The following is a 17,376-nucleotide window of genomic DNA, read 5'->3' on the forward strand; positions in this document are numbered from 1 at the left end:
AACTTGTCACTACTGACCAAAACCTAAGTGCATGTTTTTCGGACAGTTCTGCTACGTTTCACTTGAAAGCAGTCCATAACAAGGCATTTTAGTTGTATTGGATTCTGAACACTATGGGGCACTGTGTAAACAGAATTTAGTACATAGATTAGACAAAGAAGAACAAAGAATCTATAAACACAGGGTACCCTCTTACTCCAAAGTAAGGACAAAGAGAGAGCGAGAGAAAATAAATACTTGTTGTGAATACCACATTATAGGAAGCGCAGGTCGCCAAACTCGGGAGTGTGCAAGACGTCAGCAGTCACGGTCATCATCCATTTTGCAGGACCCCCCCCAAAAGTGTCCTCATCCCTTAAAAGCACACTTTGATTGGCGGTTGTGTTACGACGGCGTGTGGAGAAGACGACGGGCACGGGGCTATAACCAGCCGGCGGGAGAAAGCAGTTGAGAGTCTTTTGGGTGGAATTTATTGATGTGTCTGTTGCGGTCCCCCGACTGCCTGAAGGTCTGTTTGCAGTGGGGGCACGAGTACGGCCGCTCGCCCGTGTGTATGCGAGCGTGCACCGTCAGCTTGTACTTGCTGACGAAGGTTTTGTTGCAGCTGACGCAGGTGTAGGGCCTGTCGCCCGTGTGGTAGCGCTGGTGCATTCTCAGCTCGGTCATGCGGCCGTACGTCCTGCCGCAGTCGGAGCACTCGAAGCTGGGCGGCGCGTCCGTGTGCCGCCGTCTGTGCAGCTGCAGCCCGCTGGCCGAGCGGAAGGCCTTGCCGCACTCGGCGCAGGCGAAGGGTTTCTCGCCCGTGTGCGAGTAGATGTGCTGCTTGAGGTTGGCGGCCGTGGGGAAGCCGTTGCCGCAGTGAGGGCACAGGTGGGGCCGCGCGCCCGTGTGGATGCTCAGGTGCTTCTCCAGCTTGCTGGCGTTGAGGAAGGTGCGGCCGCAGATGTCGCAGCTGAGCGGCGCCTCGCCCTTGTGGCCCTCCATGTGCGCCGTCAGCTCGGCCAGCGCGGCGAAGGCGGCGGCGCAGCGCGTGCAGTTGTACGGGCGCTCTTTGCGGAACTTGCGGTGCTTAAGGCAATGGCGCTCCAGCTCCTCGTTGTCCACAAAGGTGTCCATGCAGTAGACGCACTGATAGGGTCTCTCCAGGGTGTGCGTTTGGAGGTGATACTTGAAGGTGGTGCGCTTGAGGAAGACGCGCTCGCAGTGCGGACATTTGATCTCGCGCCGGTCGTGCATCTCGGCGTGGCGCTTGTACTCCGCCGGGCCGTCAAAGGTCTTGCTGCACACGGCACAGTGGAAGCTCGGGCTTTTGTGCTTCTCCTCGTGCTTTCTCAGCGCCGCCTCCACCTTGAACTTCTTGCCGCAGACACTGCACAGGTAAGAAGCGTTATGCGCCTCCAAATGCGCTTCCAGCTCCTCACGGCTGCCAAAGTTCCGCTCGCAGCGCGGGCACGTGCCTCTCTTTTCCTTGGCGTGATTGATCAGGTGCTTCTTCAGGTCCTCCGCCGAGGGGTAGGTCTTGTGACACTCGCCGCAGGTGTAGCACTCGTTGCTGGCGGCCCGGCAGTGCACCATCACGTGCCTCTTCAGGTGGAACCTCCGCCCGAACACTTTGCCGCACTCTGGGCAGATGAGCGAGTGCGGACTGCGCGGGATCTGGTCGTGCAACCTGAGGTGGCTCTCCAAGTGGGCTTTCTCCTTGAAGCTCTTATCGCAGGCGGGGCACGTCAGCTGCTTGGCCAAGTGCATCTTGCGGTGCTGCTTTAGCTTGGCCCAGCTCGCCAGCATCTTGCCGCACTTGTGGCAGCCGTACTGCCGCAAGCCGTGCTGTTTCCTCATGTGGCGGTCGCGGTGGCACGACTGGCTGAAGAGCAGCGAGCACACGGTGCAGCGGAAGGGTTTCTCTTTGGTGTGCGTGCGCATGTGGCGGTTGAGCTTCTCGGCGTAGGGTAAGGTCAGGTTGCACACGGGGCACACGTGGCTCTTCTTGCAGGGGACGCTTGCGCCGCTAAAAGCCACCGTCACAACACGGATGTCTGATTCCTCCCTTTCATTTGCGCTGCCCGTGTCCGTCAACGACTCCGTTACGTTGCTTTGGCTTTCCCCCATATTGGCCTTGATTTTCTCAATATTGCTTTGGATTTCCTCCATATTGCTTTGGATTTCCTGCATATTGATTTGGGTTTCCTTCATAGCGGTTTGGACTTGCTCCCGTGGTATCGCCGCATCGACTCCCTGTTGATGCGCCTCGTGATACGCGATGTGGCGTAAAAACGCCTCGTCGTTGGGTGACCTCTCGGAACAGTAGGGACACAGCAGGAACTGCGCCGCGTGCTTCCTCTTGTGGTTCTTGAGCTCCGCCACCGTCCCAAAACTATCGCAGCACGTGGAGCACACGTGCTGGGCGGCGTTGTGCTGGACCCGCATGTGCCGCGTCAGGTGGTAGGACTGGCTGAAGACGGTGGAGCAGACGGGACAGCGGAAGGGTTTCTCCTGGGTGTGCGTCCTCATGTGGCGAGCCAGCTTGTTAGCGGTGACAAAGTGTCTGTCCGTGCAGACGGCGCAGGTGAACGTTTTACGGACTTTTTGGTTGCCGTCTGTATTAGGCTCGTCCAAGGACTCCTCCAGTTTGAAGGGTGATAATGAGGCGCTATCATTGTTTTTCTCATCATCATCATTGCAGACCGCATCACCATGGTCCTCATCATGCTGCAGGTTTTCATCGCCACTCCAGTTGACGCTATGTCTCAAACTTTGGGTTTCAATCGCAACTCTCTCCATACGCCGAGGCCTTCCTCTTTTGCGTCCTTGCACGAGAGGCTTAACGTCAAGCCCGTTCGAGACTTCGGACTCCACCTCTTTGGCGATGCGCAGGGCGGTGGCGAGGGTGAGCGTTTCCCTTTGCGAGCGCAACCGCTCTCCGAGCCGCGGCAGATTGGTTTTCTCGATTAGTTGATTGAGGATCAGTTGGTTGTCCGTGCAGTCGCCGGGGGCCAGCAGCGCCTCCAACGCCGTCACAAACTCATCCGTGCTCTCACCGATCATCTGAGCCCTTTGGTGGAATTCGAGTAAACACGCCCGAGTTGCGCGACCGGCGCCGAAGTAGGCGGTCAGGGCTGAGACGGCCGCCGCATACGACTGTTCCCGCGAGACAAGCATTGCAAAGAGTCGCTGACCCTCTTGACCCAGACAGTTATGCAGAAGCATACATTTACTGGTGTCAGTCAGCTTTTCGTCATCGAGTGCCTCCAAGTAGCGTTCGAAAGCAGCGAGCCACTTTGGCCAAACGATGTTCGGTTCATCGGGCGTTGGCAGGAAAGGTGGAGGCAGGGCCAAAATGATTAGTTGTGGTTCTGGAAGGAGGACTTTACTGATTAACTCATCCATACTAAGAGTCACTTCACCCATCTTTACTGATAAGACCACTTTTGGAAGTTTTTCAATTGATACAACATCCACTCTGGTTTGCTGGAGTCACATTGAGGTCAGGACTCTAACAAAACACAAGTTCAAATATGTTAAAACGAAAATGTGTGTCCCTGTCAAGCCCTGCACATATGTTTCCACGCTTATTGCAAATGTGAGTAAACATAGCAGCCCATCAAAGTTGTGTATTACATTTTTATGCATGGTGGGACCTTTTGTTTAAAGTGCCCCCCCGATCATCGCGCCCCTTACTCCAGGAGTTATTGCACCGCCTCTTTCATTTACATACACACACACACACACAGCAGATCGATGGACACTTATAAACTCATAATACCAGTGACTGAAAAAACATTAGCTCCAAACATGGGTTTAAAAATAGATTGAGAGGTGCTTGGCTAAGTAAGATAATGCAGTATTCACATACAAAGGAACGAAGCGACACAAACTCACCACACCGAATTGAAGAGTACAGTCAGCGGCTTGGCTCAACAGTCGCTCCGGTGTCGAAATGTTGCACGTTGTAAAGACGACATTGAAATAATTTGAGAATAAATGTGATTTTGTTGAACAAATACAAAGCAGCCATGACGACGTTAGAGGAAAATTCACCGTGTCGACGCTCATTATTTCCGGTTATCTCAAGGACATGCTGCTAACCACAGCGCCCTCGTGTGGCCAGAATACGTTCTGCCACTGTACCACTGCTGCGTTTTCTACTTTCTTGCAATGTGTGCTGCAATGACGGTTTTTAATTCTGCACTTGCAGAGCAAAAAAATAATAATAAAATAAAATTTATTTAAAATAAAATAATTAAAAAAAAAAAAAAGGGCCACAGCCACACAGTTTAACAATGACCATTTATTCACACACCATATAGGCGTTAAAAGGTGTGACAGAGTGCTGGAGGCTGCTGGCTGGAAACTTTAAATAATACATGAGTACAAAGTGTGTGAGTGTGTGTATATGTCAGCTTGCTCCATCAGGGTAAAAGCTCGGCCACTTTGAATTTGTTTTCCATGTACAAAATTCATTCTTAAAAATATAAACACACAATGCGCCCGCTGCGATTGACCACGATTCTCTTTGTGCGCATGCGTTCAACGTACACACTCAAACTCAAAACGTAAAAAGAGAATGCAAAGGGACTTCGGCTTAGTACAAGCGTCAAATGTTGGGAGAATAAAGTCAAATAGGAAAAAAAAAACACTTTTATATAATCAGAAATCACACTCAATTTGTAGTGCTGGGGGAAGTGTCCACACGCACGCACATACTCACGCACGCACACACACATCATCTAATAGTGATTATCATCTTTTTTCTCCCCCTAAGTGTGTTTTAAAGCTGTCATCTTCATATTTGTGCACAGGAAGTCCACGTCTTGCTCCTGTGCCGCCTTCTTACCCCCAAAAGACTTCACATGGGTTGGTCCACGCGTGTATTCTTGGAGTGCTCGCATATGTGTGTAAAGACAGACGACAAGTTGCTTTTCTCTTTTTTTTTTTTGTGCTGATTTTTCCATTTTTCTCCCGGCTCAGGTCTCTTCTCCGAGAGTCTCTGCAGTGTCCGGGTAGAAGTGGGAATGTGTGTGGGGATGCTAACAGTGTGTGTTGTGGGAGCACAGTGACACTCAAGCATGAAAGAGTTGGAGAGCGAATAGGGAGAAGAGCTGCGTCAGTTTTTTTTCAAGGGGCATTAAGCTCAAGTCTCCCCTAGCTTCAAGTCGTCCGCTCTCCAGTTCAAAATGTAAGTTCCCCACGCCGGCGCTCAAGCCTGCTCACACAAAGGAGGAGAATCCCGTCACGGGTGTGCGCGAGCCGGGCGGGTTGGTGTTGGGGTTGGCGTGGGCGAGCGCCGGCTGACCCGTTGGCGTGTAGACGCCGCCCGCGCTGTGCTGGGTGACCACCGTCTGGTAATACGGCTCCGACTCGGCGGCGGCGGCGCACTCCTCGTAGCTGAACGGCGAACCCAGCGCTTTGAGGCCTTTGGGTTGCCGCTTCCACGAGTTGTAGTAGGTGGGGTCGCTCATGTAGTGGTTGACGAATGAATGCTTGGGCTGCTCGTCCTCGTAGTCGCTGTCCGTCAGCTGGACGCACACGGAAAAGACAGCCGGTGAAGACGGTGTGACGTCGTTTCACATTTCAAGCTTGTGGCCACGCTACCTCTGACTCGGAGACTTCGGTGGGTTTCTCTGTGAGTGTGGTGCTCTCCGTCAGAACCGCTCCGTTGTAGTTGTTACAGATGTCCTCGTCCGAGTAGTGAAGACCGCCTGGACTTGGTCTGGGAGGTGACCTAGATGCGGAACCCCATGAAAATGAGAAGGTCAGCATAGTGCCTAAAGGAAAGTGTGTGAGACGGATTTAAACATGGCACCTGGTCCCGTTCTTTTTCAGAAAAGTGTTCTTGGTGTTGGTGAGCGCTCTGCTGTTGAGCTCCAATGTGGTGAAACCGCCGTTGTCCAGGGTGACAGATTCCTCCATAGAAGACATGTGCTTTCCTGAATGACCACAAGAGGGCGACAAATGAAAACTTTCCTTTCTCATAATATAACTTTATTTGGGTAATGCTTTTATTTTCATGTAATTCATGTTGGTATCACAGTTAAAGGAAGGATCATATATTATAAAAAATAATCTTGCTAGATACCAATAATGACAATATTAAAACACCTCCACCACTTTTGAATTTTTTTAAAGAGCTGCCTCAATGGAGAACTGATTCCACAAACCATCAACCAATTCCTAAATGTCACATTTGCAAATAGTCCTGAAACGGTGAGACGGGAGCTACGATGATAAACGTTGAACTCCGGGCACTTTATTATGCAGGGATAATAACGAAGTGTATAACGGCTTGGATTCACCCTCAAGTCGACTTGCCTGGATTACTTTTTATTAGAAAGCAAATATGGTACAGTAGCTGGAATAGTTTAAGCCTTAATTAAAAAGCTATGCCTAGTATCAGCCCCAAACCTTTTTCAGAATAACTCACAAAGAATATTTGTTTTTTTTGTTTTTTTATAGAATGAGATGCTTGAGGGCAGTATTCGTCCTTGAAGCCTGCAGGAGGAGGAACAAAGATGACCTTGTTTTGCTCTCCGGTGCACGTCTCGGGCTGCTTCAGGCAATGTAACTTTTTAAGTGGAGTCTACTTTTTGCAGGAATACAAGCAAATTTTTTTTTTTTTTTTAAATAAATGCATTTTGTCTCCAATGTCGTGCTTGTTATGAGTTAGCAGAATGTCATGACTGAAGGGCTAAACTTTCCAAACTGAAGTACAAATACCTCAGTAGATTTTTCAAGTATCTGTGCTGTTCTTAATTTCTTCCAAGTCTTTCTATTTTTACTATTTGAAATTATATATTTTTTTTTTGCTTGAATTGGATGTTACCTGTGCCACAGGCCTTGTACTTGTTGCTGTGGCCATGCAGCAGCAGAGCGAAGACCAGGATGAGAATAAGGATGAGGCCCACCAGCGCCATGACCAGCAGGAACCACCACTCCTCGTAGAAAGGCCGCTCGGACAAGGCTGGAGACGCAAAAGGTTGTCTTCAACACGATGATGCTTATTTGATCGCGTGGTGTTTCTGAACGCGCGTACCAGCAAGTGCTGCGGAGGGCGTGCTGGGCTGTCCGAAGCCAAAGCGGTTGACGGCGATGACCCGGAACTCGTAGCTGATCCCGGGTCGCAGGCGCTCCAGCGGGATCGATACGGACCTGGTGCTGGGAGACAGCAGCCGGATGAACGAGTCCCACACGCCCTCGTCTACGCACACACAAAAGAGGACGGCATGTCAACAACAACAACAACAAAAAGTCAATTCACGGAAATGAATGGATCGACTGTTCTCGTTATATTGTAAATATTTTCTCAATTATTGTGAGCGGCACTGGAGCCTGAAATGTAATGATGTTAAGTCAGTTTACAATTCCAGTCGGGATCCTCGTAATAGTCAACAGTTTACCGCCGCCATTAAATCATTTGCCACTGATGATCACGCCTCTGATAGATCAGCTCATTACAAGCTTGCAGCTGAGTTGATTAGCTCGGCGGGCGTCGACGATTAAATGATGGAGCGGTCCGAGCGTCACCTGAGGGACGGGACTCGATCACGTAGCCGCTGATGGGCGCCGCCCCGCTGTCGCCCTCTGCCCAGTGGATGGTGAGGGCGGAGGATGCCTTGGTGATGGAGATCTCCATGGGCGACCCGGGTGAGCCTGCATAGTCAAATAGAAAATTGGGGCTCTGTAATTAATTTGAATGTTTCCCCCACAGTTTATCTTTTGTGCAGACATAATATCCAAGCTTTTGAATACTACTTAGAAACATTCACTATGGGAACAATTCAAACACACAAACTCTTCCATGCTAGTTTAATTTTTTTTTTTTTTTTAAATATGACATAATAGCTTGCTGAACAGTATCGTCGGGTGATTAATTAAAAAAAAAAGTAACTAGTAACTAATATTGTATATTTTAATGTAATAATTTATTATTATTTATTTTAATGGAATAATTATTATTTGATATCATATATTTTAATGTAATTATTATTTATTTTAACGCAATTATTATTTGATAAACAACACACACACACTCGCACTGATTGTCGCTCACCTTGGACGGGCTCTGCAGTGAGGTTTGCACTAATTGGGGGTCCGTAGCTGACGGTGAGGGCATAGACAGTAAACGTGTACGTGACTCCTTTCACCAGATCTCGAACCTTCAACCATCTCTGCCAGCTGCCCTTCACGTCCACCGTCACCACTTTGCTGACACCTGCTCACACACGGGCCAATGTGTGCGTCACGTGTGTGTTACTTAGCGTTTGTGTGTTTACAGCAGGTGGGCGTGTACCTTGCACCGGAGCGGTGGGCTGGTAGATGACCTGGTAGCCCTCCAGCAGGCCGTTGGGAGTTAAAGGAGCCCCCCAGGAGACGTTGACGCTTCCTCCAGTCACCTCGGAGAAAGAAAGGTAGCTAGGCTGGCTGGGGGCTGAAAGATTACAGCGTTTTTACAAATTGTCTTCCACAAGAAAAAAATTTTAACACTTCTTACCCGACTGCATTGTCTGTGCACCGCGAGGGTCGCTCGGCGGTCCGTCGCCGGCCGTGTTGAAGGCGGTGAGAGTGACCAGATAATGCGTGTAGCTACTCAGGTTGCTCAAGTGCATTCGTGTGTCCGGGACAAAAATCACCTTCACCTTCTCCGTCTGGTTCTGTTTATTCTTCTGCCAGTAGTGCACCTGCCCACACGAGAGGAGCCGTAAACAACCATGGCTGACTCTTCCGCGGCTCATTTGTTGGCCGCCGCCGCCGCCTCCTCTTGACAACACTTTGCTCTGTTTACTTTCACGTTCTCTGCTCCTCGACATCCCCCTCATTAATTCTGATCATGTGAAACGGTGACAAGTCCAAATTCAGAGTTGCTCGCCTTGCAACAAACACACTGAGTGCATCTTTTTGTGTGTCCAGGCTGAGCAGAATAAATATAAACTCCACCCAGTAAGACTGGCGCAAACTCTAAAGTCGAGACGTGTTAACAACAAATTCAGCGTGCTGCCAAAGTGCCAAACTTCACCGGTAATGAAGACGCAAAGGCTATTTTGGGCTCAAATGAACCAATCCCTCTCATGATGGAAGCCCATATGCTGATATCAGGTATTGTTGCCATCGTCTCAAAATGTCATTTATTTTTCCAGACTAGAACAAATGTAACGCTAGATGTTTTGAAGGCCACTGACTGATGAAAGCATTACTCTTTGTTTCATAAGCCATAGTGGCCAAGTTTTTTTTTTTTTTGCATCAGCCAAAACAAGTCCCAAGTGGGCAACACTGTACATGGTAAACAAGCAATGCATTTCCACGAAGCGGCCTTTGGAATGTATCAAAGAGGCGTCCTGTCACCCGTAACGCTACAAGCCCAACATCATGCCTTTGATCCATTTGAGGAAAGTGTTCAAACAATGTGGCTGTATTAACTCATTTCCATCGTTACGCTGATGAATCTAGTGTTTCTAGTATCTAGTGTTTTTTGTCATCTGTCTGTAACGTCGTGTTTCTTTAGATGAGCGAAACGGCTTTGAAAAGAGACCCAACGGAGGCAACGGAAAATAGTTCTCCAGCCTTATGGCAGGGGGCGCTAGTGATCGCGGGATGCTTCATGCGCCCACCTGTAGAATAAGTGATCTCGCTGCGTTTCCCGGGAATAAATGAAGGTGCTAAGTGGCGGCAAATAAAGGCTCGACATGGAAAGCGCTTGCAAAGTTGTCGTTCTATTCGATTCACACTAATTGCAACAACGGGAGCCGGCTCAGCCTCTTGCATAATGAATGCAGCAAAGAGGAGAATTTTTTATTTATTTTTTTATCTTGTAATCGCCAGAGCTTTTAGAGAGAATAGATCAGATGCGACAGTACACTTCACTTAGTTGGTTTATTTTTAGCTAATTAAAAAAAAAAAAAAAGTGTGATTATGACGCAATACACAATGAGCACATTTTATTCTACAGTTTATAAAGTGCTTGGAGGCAGCCCCTTAGGAAAAGCACTTGAGGGCAGCACGACACTGGCAGATTGAGTCAGGAAGCACAGTGAGAGAAATGTTCCAGCCTTTTCCAACAATTCCCGACGTTGAATGAAAGATTTAAACGTCAGCGTTGGAATGCAAAGAGCACATACGCAAACTATTTTTTCATTCCTAGTAATGAACAACAAAATCTAACAAATGATTTACGTACGTCCCAACAAAGATCCAAGGTAGCAAATTTAGGTAAGTTGTGCCTTTAGCAGCAAAACGGATTAATAGAAATCATTGGTTCCCCAATACTTGTATTTGAAAAGCAGTCAAATAAAAAAAGTAAGGCAACATGATGATAGTAAAGTCGGGTTAAGGATCTAAAAAGCTAATCAAGAGTTGCCACGGTAATATACTAAATCATTGATTTGTGCGCCGGCCTCTGTTGATAAGCACTCAACAGCGTGTAATTTTGGTGATTGATTTTGGCTGAGAGTCGCTATTACCTGTCGACTTTTCTATCAATGTGTCTAACAAGCCCACCAGGGCATTGCAGCCATTTACCTGGGCGGAAAGAAAAAGTCTCTTCTACTCTTGAGAAGAAACGTCGCCCGGGCGCTCGCTACCTGCTGCTGTCTGAGCGACTATTAGCGCAAGTCAGAAGCTATCAATCCATTAAACATTCATTCTTTGCTCCTATTTCGCTGCACTTAATCTGCTTAACCTCGTCGCCGCGTCCGTCCGTCTCTGACACTTTGATGCACTCCCCTTAATCAGGATTCTCCAGGGACGGCGCTCTCGGCTCGTTCTTTTCGCTCGGCAAATATTACGTTGCCGTCTTTCGTCTCCATTCCACCTCTGCTCTGCTGCAGAAATCAATGTGTCCAAAGCGGGACAGATAACCTTGTGTTTGAAGTACTGAGGGGAGGAAGGGAAGGAGGGGCTTGTCGGGCCAAACGGTGATAGTGAAACCATTTAAGTCGGTTCCCTTAACTTAATTCTCTGTCCCTCCGCAGGACACTTGAAGCACAGCGACAGCCTCGAGACGCACATTACGCACGTTTGTGCCCCTCACCTTGTATCCTTGGATGAGTCCATTCTGAGTCTCCAGGGGGGGCATGTCCCAGCTGACTTCCAGGCTGGAGGACGACACGGCCGACACTCGGATGGACTGGGGCGCCACTGATGGAGCTGCGAACGAGACCAAGAGAGATGTTACGTCGATTTCACGGCAATGCTCTGTTTTATATCGAAGCAGCAACATGGAATATTTTATGATTAATTCACATGATTATTCACATTTGGTTCCATAATGAGCCTTAGAAGGGGGGGGGCTAAGGTTGGCAACTTTGGACATGCATGAGAGCACAGAAAAAGGCCATAGCACCGCATTTCATCATCAGCAGCCTCCAGCCATTTCTGCCACCTCACTGGACGCTGCTTATCATCTGCTCATTTCTCACCGTCTGATATGCGTGGCCTTCTCAAGCTGACAAAAACAAAACAAAAACGCACAACCTCCCCTGAATGCCAACAAACATCTTGGCTGTTTTTTTGTTTGTGTGGCAAAAGGTAAACATTAGTGGAGGCTTCAAGATTGGCCTACTGGTCTATTTGTCATTCAAACAGTGGCTAGCGGCCTCACGCTATGTAACATTTAAGGCTCGGCTGCAACCGGCTGCTTTGCCAAACAACCCATGGCTCGGCCGTTTCATCAGAAAGAACATTCTGGATGTTTATTTATTTATTGCCGGCTGCCAATAACAAAAGTGGCGGATCAGTCATTCACTCTTGTATTCATTCATAATACTGCAGGGATAGAACACAATAATCAAAACAATAGCGGCTGCTTCAACAAGCTGGGAGTGTATACACAGAGGAATCAAAAAATGGACAAAGAGAGTGAAAAAATTTCTTTGTAACATAATTTAGTGTCGTGTTTTGGTTCACCTTGTCCAGGCATTGGAATGTAAAATTTCCACTAGAACCAAGCTGTGCAAAATTATATAACTAAATAAACAAACAAATAAGCAAATAAATAAATAAATGAATAAATAATTAAATAAAAGCACTCTGACTTTAAATTGACCTTGACAAAGGCTCAAGATCCTTAGAAGTTTAATGCTGATGAAGATTTCTAAATGAAGTTTACACAGAGAGGGCTGCAGCGAGGACAGTACGGAAATGATGCAACCCGAGCAATAGTCGAAGCACTTGGACCAAATGTTGCAGCAAACGTGAAAGCCAACAAAGCTCGTAGCGGACAGTGGCTAACGAAGCACTTTTAAATAATCTGCCTCAAAAAGCTTCACAAACAGGATTTGTCGAAATCAAGGCTGACAGTTTTCTACTTGCCTGCCTCTCCGACGGACACCTCGACGGGTTCAGATGGAGGACTCTCGCCCACGATGTTGTAGCTGGTCATGACTATTTGGTAGCGCTTGAACTTCTTCAGTTCTGGAAAAAAATCCCAGTACAATAAACCTGCATGCTCATCCTGTAATATAATCAAGTGATATAACTTACGTGTCAACTCGAACTCTGTCAGCGAGGAGCTGCTGACTGTCTTGAAGGTGCTTTTGGCTTTGGAAGAGAAAGACAAATGAAGGAGAACATTGATGAATTTTCATATGAATTGCATTTTATTTATTTATTTCTATTTCTTATTCCTATCTTCTGTAGGAAAAAAAGTTGGAGTTTCATTTCGACACAAGTACTGTTTTGCCGCCATCTTGTGGCACATATAGGCAATTGAACACCTTGGTTGGATTTTTGTTCTGTTCACAAAACAAAATTACAAGGTGCTACCTCCTCATGAACTGATCTCACGTTGATGATTATTTTTAATGCAGACGTCGTGCGTGTCGATTTACTTGTAATGTGGGCGTCCGTTGTGCTTTTGCTTCCCCGGAGCACACCGGCAGAGAAAGTCGAGTTGGCTGGCAGCTCTCGATAATACAGCCGGTACCCCGTCAGCACCCCGTTGATGCGTTGGTCGCTGGGTCGCTGGGGGGAACCACGCACGAGAAATCAGTCATTTATTTCCTAACGAGGACGTTCTGGAGCTTCATCTAGCAGGAGTGCTGACTGACAGCAAAAAAAGTCACGCTGACAAAGACAACTTTTAAAGTGCGCAGAGCTTGAGTGGGTTGTAAAAGATGATGAAATCGCTGGCGACTTTGTTTTCACAGCCTCCTGCTTTTGTCATTAAGCCAGAAGGTGAAGACGCTCTCCACCGTGTTAGAACACCCAGGGCTGTCCGGGGCGCCCGGTCGCTCGCTCGCTCGCCCGCCGAGCCCCTTCAATTGTCACTTTAGTCTGACGTGCTCCACTTTGATGAATAATGTATTAAAAGCAAGCGCACATTCTGCGGGGCTTTTATCACCCCGGTGAATTATTAACATGTATTTGGACTGCACTTCAAATGTGTGCGTGTCTGAAGCATGTCAAGAGAGCAGATAATGGTCAGTTATGGTAATGGACGGTTATCATAAAAGGCTGCATGTGATCAGATTATGACTTAGTCGATCGGCGAAGCGAGATTTGTGTCAATGGTCCTCACGTAGTGAAAGGAAAACCCACTGTGGTCATAAAGAAATAATTTCAATCTGGCAAAGGAATAACAAATGAAAATATGATTTCTTTTAATTGTTTTTTTACTAATATTGGGATTCAACCGAATTTAAACTTACCTTCCACTGGACCAAGACGGAGGTAGTAGTTGATGGTTTGACTGTGAGGATCTCAGGAGGCTCCTCAGGAACTGGAAGGATAGCATTCATATCAATAGACTGATGGTCATATCTCCGTCAAGGAAATTTTGAAATCTGCCATAACTCACTGTCTTGTAAAGTTGTGACCGCATCCGTCTCCTTACTGAGGACGCTGTTTCCGATGTCGTTGGTGGCCACCATTCGCAGCCTGTACGAGGTGAACGGCTTCAACCTGCACGGATGAGCAGATCATATTTGCCATTCACATTCTGCTCAGTTAGCAAATATAAGTCAATCGTTTCTCTCCAGGTTGTAGAGCCACCAAGATTTACACCTGGTTTTAAATAGCATAAAAAAAAACATTTTTAACTGCTGTGTGAGTACAATATTTTATCTGTGTTTCCTCCCCTGTGCAAGGTGACTGCATTAATAGTCTAAGAGTAATAATAATAACATCACTCACTTTGAGAAACAGCGCACTTAGAGTCAACACAATGAGCATGAACTCGTAACATAAACCAATAAATTGTATTTATTCATGCGAATGCTCTCCGGTGTGCTTGCTCCTTAAAATGCACAGTAGGTTGCGTCATTTTCAACAACAAAAAAAGAATAAAAGAAGAAAAGGATCCGAAGTACAAAAGGCATCAAGCTCAGGGAGGCTTGGTCGAGCAAAAAAACGCATTGGGACAACGTTGAGAACATTGCTTGAAGGTGCCTTGTGAAGTGACTGTTCTAGGCCCGAGGATTGTTTTTGTGTTCTGCCAGGATGTCCCAGTGGCAAATCTCACAAAGTTACAGAATTCTACAAAGAGATCCGCTTACATATATTTCCGACCTAATTCAAGTCAGACACACAAAAAAAAAAAACTTGATGGACTTGTGCATACCCGTCAACGGTCCAGGAAGTCAGGTTGTGCGGGATATCCGCCATATTTGTGATCCAATCGCCATCCGGCAGCTCTTTGATTTGCACGGTGAGGTACCTCACGGGGGAGGAGCCTGAGCTGCCAGTCACCCAATGAAGGCGGAGCCGACGTGCTTCCACGCCATCTTGAGGAACTGCCAACTTTCTGGGAGGCTGGGGACGCTCTGCACATACGAAGAAGAATTCCGTTTCATTCATCGCAAATGCATGAAAGGTTGGACGTTAGCTTAGCGACAAAAGTAGCGATGTGCGTGGAGATGCTTAAAAGAGCGTGGCTGTCTAATTTCAGGGCTGCGGGGGGGGATATTGACGAGGTGCGGTAATAAAAGCGTTATCGATTCACATTCCGAGGTCTAATTAATGTGCACACGCATGCATAGAGGCGAGCGCGGTCGCGCACGCAGCCTCGCTATATTCTCCATCCATCCTTATCGCAAGTAATTAAGACAAATCGGATTGCTTTCCTCCATCCCTCTTTATCCCCATTTCCCCATCAGTCCCTTTCAAAAGATTTGACAACACCACTTATGTTGAATTGTCTCGAGATAGCGGAATTTTAAAATTCTGACCAGAAATATAATTCTTGACCAATTATGCATTTTTTGTATTCGTCCGCTTTTTATGACATTTATTCATCAATATGTCATGGGAGCCCTCATTTCATTTTATTTGCCTGTTGATTTGCATTAATCCGATTTTTTCCCAATAAAGCCGACAGGTAGAAGGGATCCGAACATCCTTGGTAAACAACGTAGCAATTTGCTTGCTATTAAAAATCTCACCAATTGTTTTTTAACCTTTCGCTAAAAATGTCGCTGCTGGAAAGGGGAGGCATGTTTTATGGCTTAACTCATGACACACACGCAGACACACACACACAGAATCAAAGAACCAATTTCGTTTTTCGAGGGATTAATTTGGCTTGTTTGCCATCATCTGAAAGAATTCTTAATGGGACCATTCTAAATGGGCCGGGATGCCAGTGAAGTGGAACAGCCAAGCTGTGGATGGCAGGCCTGAGAAAAGTAAATGTCATATGTTAAGATAATCAACAGAAAAGACTTTTTGATATTATTTCCATGCTTACCGTGTTGACTGAATTAAGCGAGGAAATTTAAATATGCGAGCGGCATTGAGAAGAGTTATTAAAGATTGTTAGCCGATGTTGACATTTACAGAACAATTTCAAATAAAATATAAACATATGCTAATTTAGCATGCAGTGATCTGATTACAATTAGCATTTAGGTAAAGTGTGAGATAAACATGCTAATTGCTAGTCTTACCCATATTTTCTTTTTAATTAATCCTGATATTGTAATGCATTAACTTCTTAAGACGCTGGACATGAAAGACACACACAAACTTAGGAACTTTATAAAAATAGCATTTAAAATAGCAACTTGAACTGTACCTTTTTTTTTCCCCCATAATGGCAAATCTATATAAAAGCGTGACACAACTCATATTGTTTAATTCATTTTGAGAATACTAAAAGAATAAATGCTATTGAACACAGTCAATATTTTTGTAAAAAATTAAATGGCCTGAACATCATTATGATGTGTCAAAGGTTAATTATTGTACCGTGTGCCTGAAGCGTGTAGCGGCTGACGTTCTTACTGGTTACTTTTTTTTTTTTTTTTTGCATTAGCGAATGATATGAACTGGATCGACTTTTAAAGAGGCTGTCGCTTCCGGCGGATTGTGCGCTTTACATGTCGCTGACCTGCTGCCTCGTTTTCGTGTCACGCGCTACGTGCCTCTGTGAGTGTTGTTTTATTTTCCCATGCATCATTTTAATTGCGCACCGGGTTCCATCGCGGGCAAGCGCATTTCTTTGCAATGAATTTTACATGAGATGAGATGTTGTGCCATAAACACACATCAACGAGTAATAGCATTTTGCAGGTGAATGCATGATTCCCCCCTGACACTTTCATTTTTATAAACTATTTTTTTTTTCAAATATATATATAAATGGTTTCAGCAAGAAGTAACATATTTGGATATGGTTACAATATTTCAAATAGGTGGCTTTTTTCTAAGCTTCAGTACACATCTTTTCTCTTCCCCGGGGGATATAGTTTTATTATATGCCACAAAAAGACCTTATCAAGGTCTAGCAAGCGTTTGAATATGCTGACACGGCATTCAACAGTATAAATCAAGTAGATTCATAAAGCTTCATGGGCGACACAGTGGTTGAATTGTGAGCAGGCTTACCATTGCTCAGGGTTCCAAAATATGAAATTTGGGTCTGTTTAATTGAACACGACTGGCCACGATGTAGGTTGTCTCTACCTTCCGCTATCTAATGAAAAAACGTTCTGTGTGTCACTGTACGTCATCGGCATGGATAGATCAGCTGATATATTTCCTGCTACATTTCCGATAACATGGCAAGAACCCGGACGAAGATACTGTCGGTATCACACCACGTTGATGATAATCGTTCCAAGTTTACCTCTTCGCTCCGTGGTGACCACCAGGGCGACATGTTCCTGGCCCCAACCCACTGCGGTGCGAGCCATCAGCCGGAACACGTAGGTCTGCTCCAGGGTGAGTCCGGTGACGGTGAACTGGCGTCCGTTGGACCCCACCTCCACCGTGGTCCACTGTTGACTGTCCCTGTTCTCCAAGCGGTAGGCGATTTGGTAGCCTGAGGAAGGAGAGCAATGCTCAAATGTGTCGCCAAAGTTGGGTGTATTTACAAGTGGAGAAAATAATAGTTGCGAGACCGTTCACACTGACATTCTCATATACACGTTTAACCTCTCATGCTTACCC

At 46.5% G+C, this 17,376-nt stretch overlaps 2 protein-coding genes across 3 annotated transcripts in view; both read right to left on the reverse strand.

Moving 5' to 3' along the window:
- Positions 1 to 119: 119 nt before the first annotated feature.
- On the reverse strand, positions 120 to 4,104 carry LOC148399584 (uncharacterized). The gene is made up of 2 exons (XM_088372902.1): positions 3,880 to 4,104; positions 120 to 3,493 (listed from the first exon to the last, which is right to left on the reverse strand). Exon 2 carries the CDS (start codon positions 3,406 to 3,408, stop codon positions 421 to 423), a length of 2,988 nt encoding a protein of 995 aa, XP_088229028.1. The 5' UTR covers positions 3,409 to 3,493; positions 3,880 to 4,104; the 3' UTR covers positions 120 to 420.
- A 169-nt stretch (positions 4,105 to 4,273) lies between these two features.
- Positions 4,274 to 17,376, reverse strand: part of sdk1b (sidekick cell adhesion molecule 1b) — a 138,609-nt gene continuing 125,506 nt past the window's right edge. For both annotated transcript variants that reach the window (XM_088374446.1, XM_088374447.1), the window contains 17 exons: positions 17,054 to 17,248; positions 14,549 to 14,750; positions 13,787 to 13,890; positions 13,638 to 13,708; positions 12,819 to 12,951; positions 12,472 to 12,528; positions 12,301 to 12,402; positions 11,021 to 11,136; positions 8,489 to 8,675; positions 8,288 to 8,425; positions 8,048 to 8,209; positions 7,522 to 7,647; positions 7,031 to 7,195; positions 6,821 to 6,958; positions 5,804 to 5,927; positions 5,593 to 5,722; positions 4,274 to 5,516 (listed from right to left, as the gene is read on the reverse strand). In XM_088374446.1, the coding sequence (XP_088230572.1) occupies positions 5,208 to 5,516; positions 5,593 to 5,722; positions 5,804 to 5,927; positions 6,821 to 6,958; positions 7,031 to 7,195; positions 7,522 to 7,647; positions 8,048 to 8,209; positions 8,288 to 8,425; positions 8,489 to 8,675; positions 11,021 to 11,136; positions 12,301 to 12,402; positions 12,472 to 12,528; positions 12,819 to 12,951; positions 13,638 to 13,708; positions 13,787 to 13,890; positions 14,549 to 14,750; positions 17,054 to 17,248 (2,459 nt within the window). In that variant the 3' untranslated portion in view covers positions 4,274 to 5,207. The remainder of the gene's footprint in view (positions 5,517 to 5,592; positions 5,723 to 5,803; positions 5,928 to 6,820; positions 6,959 to 7,030; positions 7,196 to 7,521; positions 7,648 to 8,047; positions 8,210 to 8,287; positions 8,426 to 8,488; positions 8,676 to 11,020; positions 11,137 to 12,300; positions 12,403 to 12,471; positions 12,529 to 12,818; positions 12,952 to 13,637; positions 13,709 to 13,786; positions 13,891 to 14,548; positions 14,751 to 17,053; positions 17,249 to 17,376) is intronic.

Source organism: Syngnathus floridae, chromosome 4 (assembly GCF_059516105.1).
Source record: "Syngnathus floridae isolate MCC-2025c chromosome 4, RoL_Sflo_1.0, whole genome shotgun sequence".
Taxonomy (NCBI): Eukaryota; Metazoa; Chordata; class Actinopteri; order Syngnathiformes; family Syngnathidae; genus Syngnathus; species Syngnathus floridae.

What these genes read in the sequence shown, in the direction of transcription:
- LOC148399584 (XM_088372902.1), bottom strand. Translation starts at nt 3,408, where the DNA reads ATGGGTGAAGTGACTCTTAGTATGGATGAGTTAATCAGTAAAGTCCTC.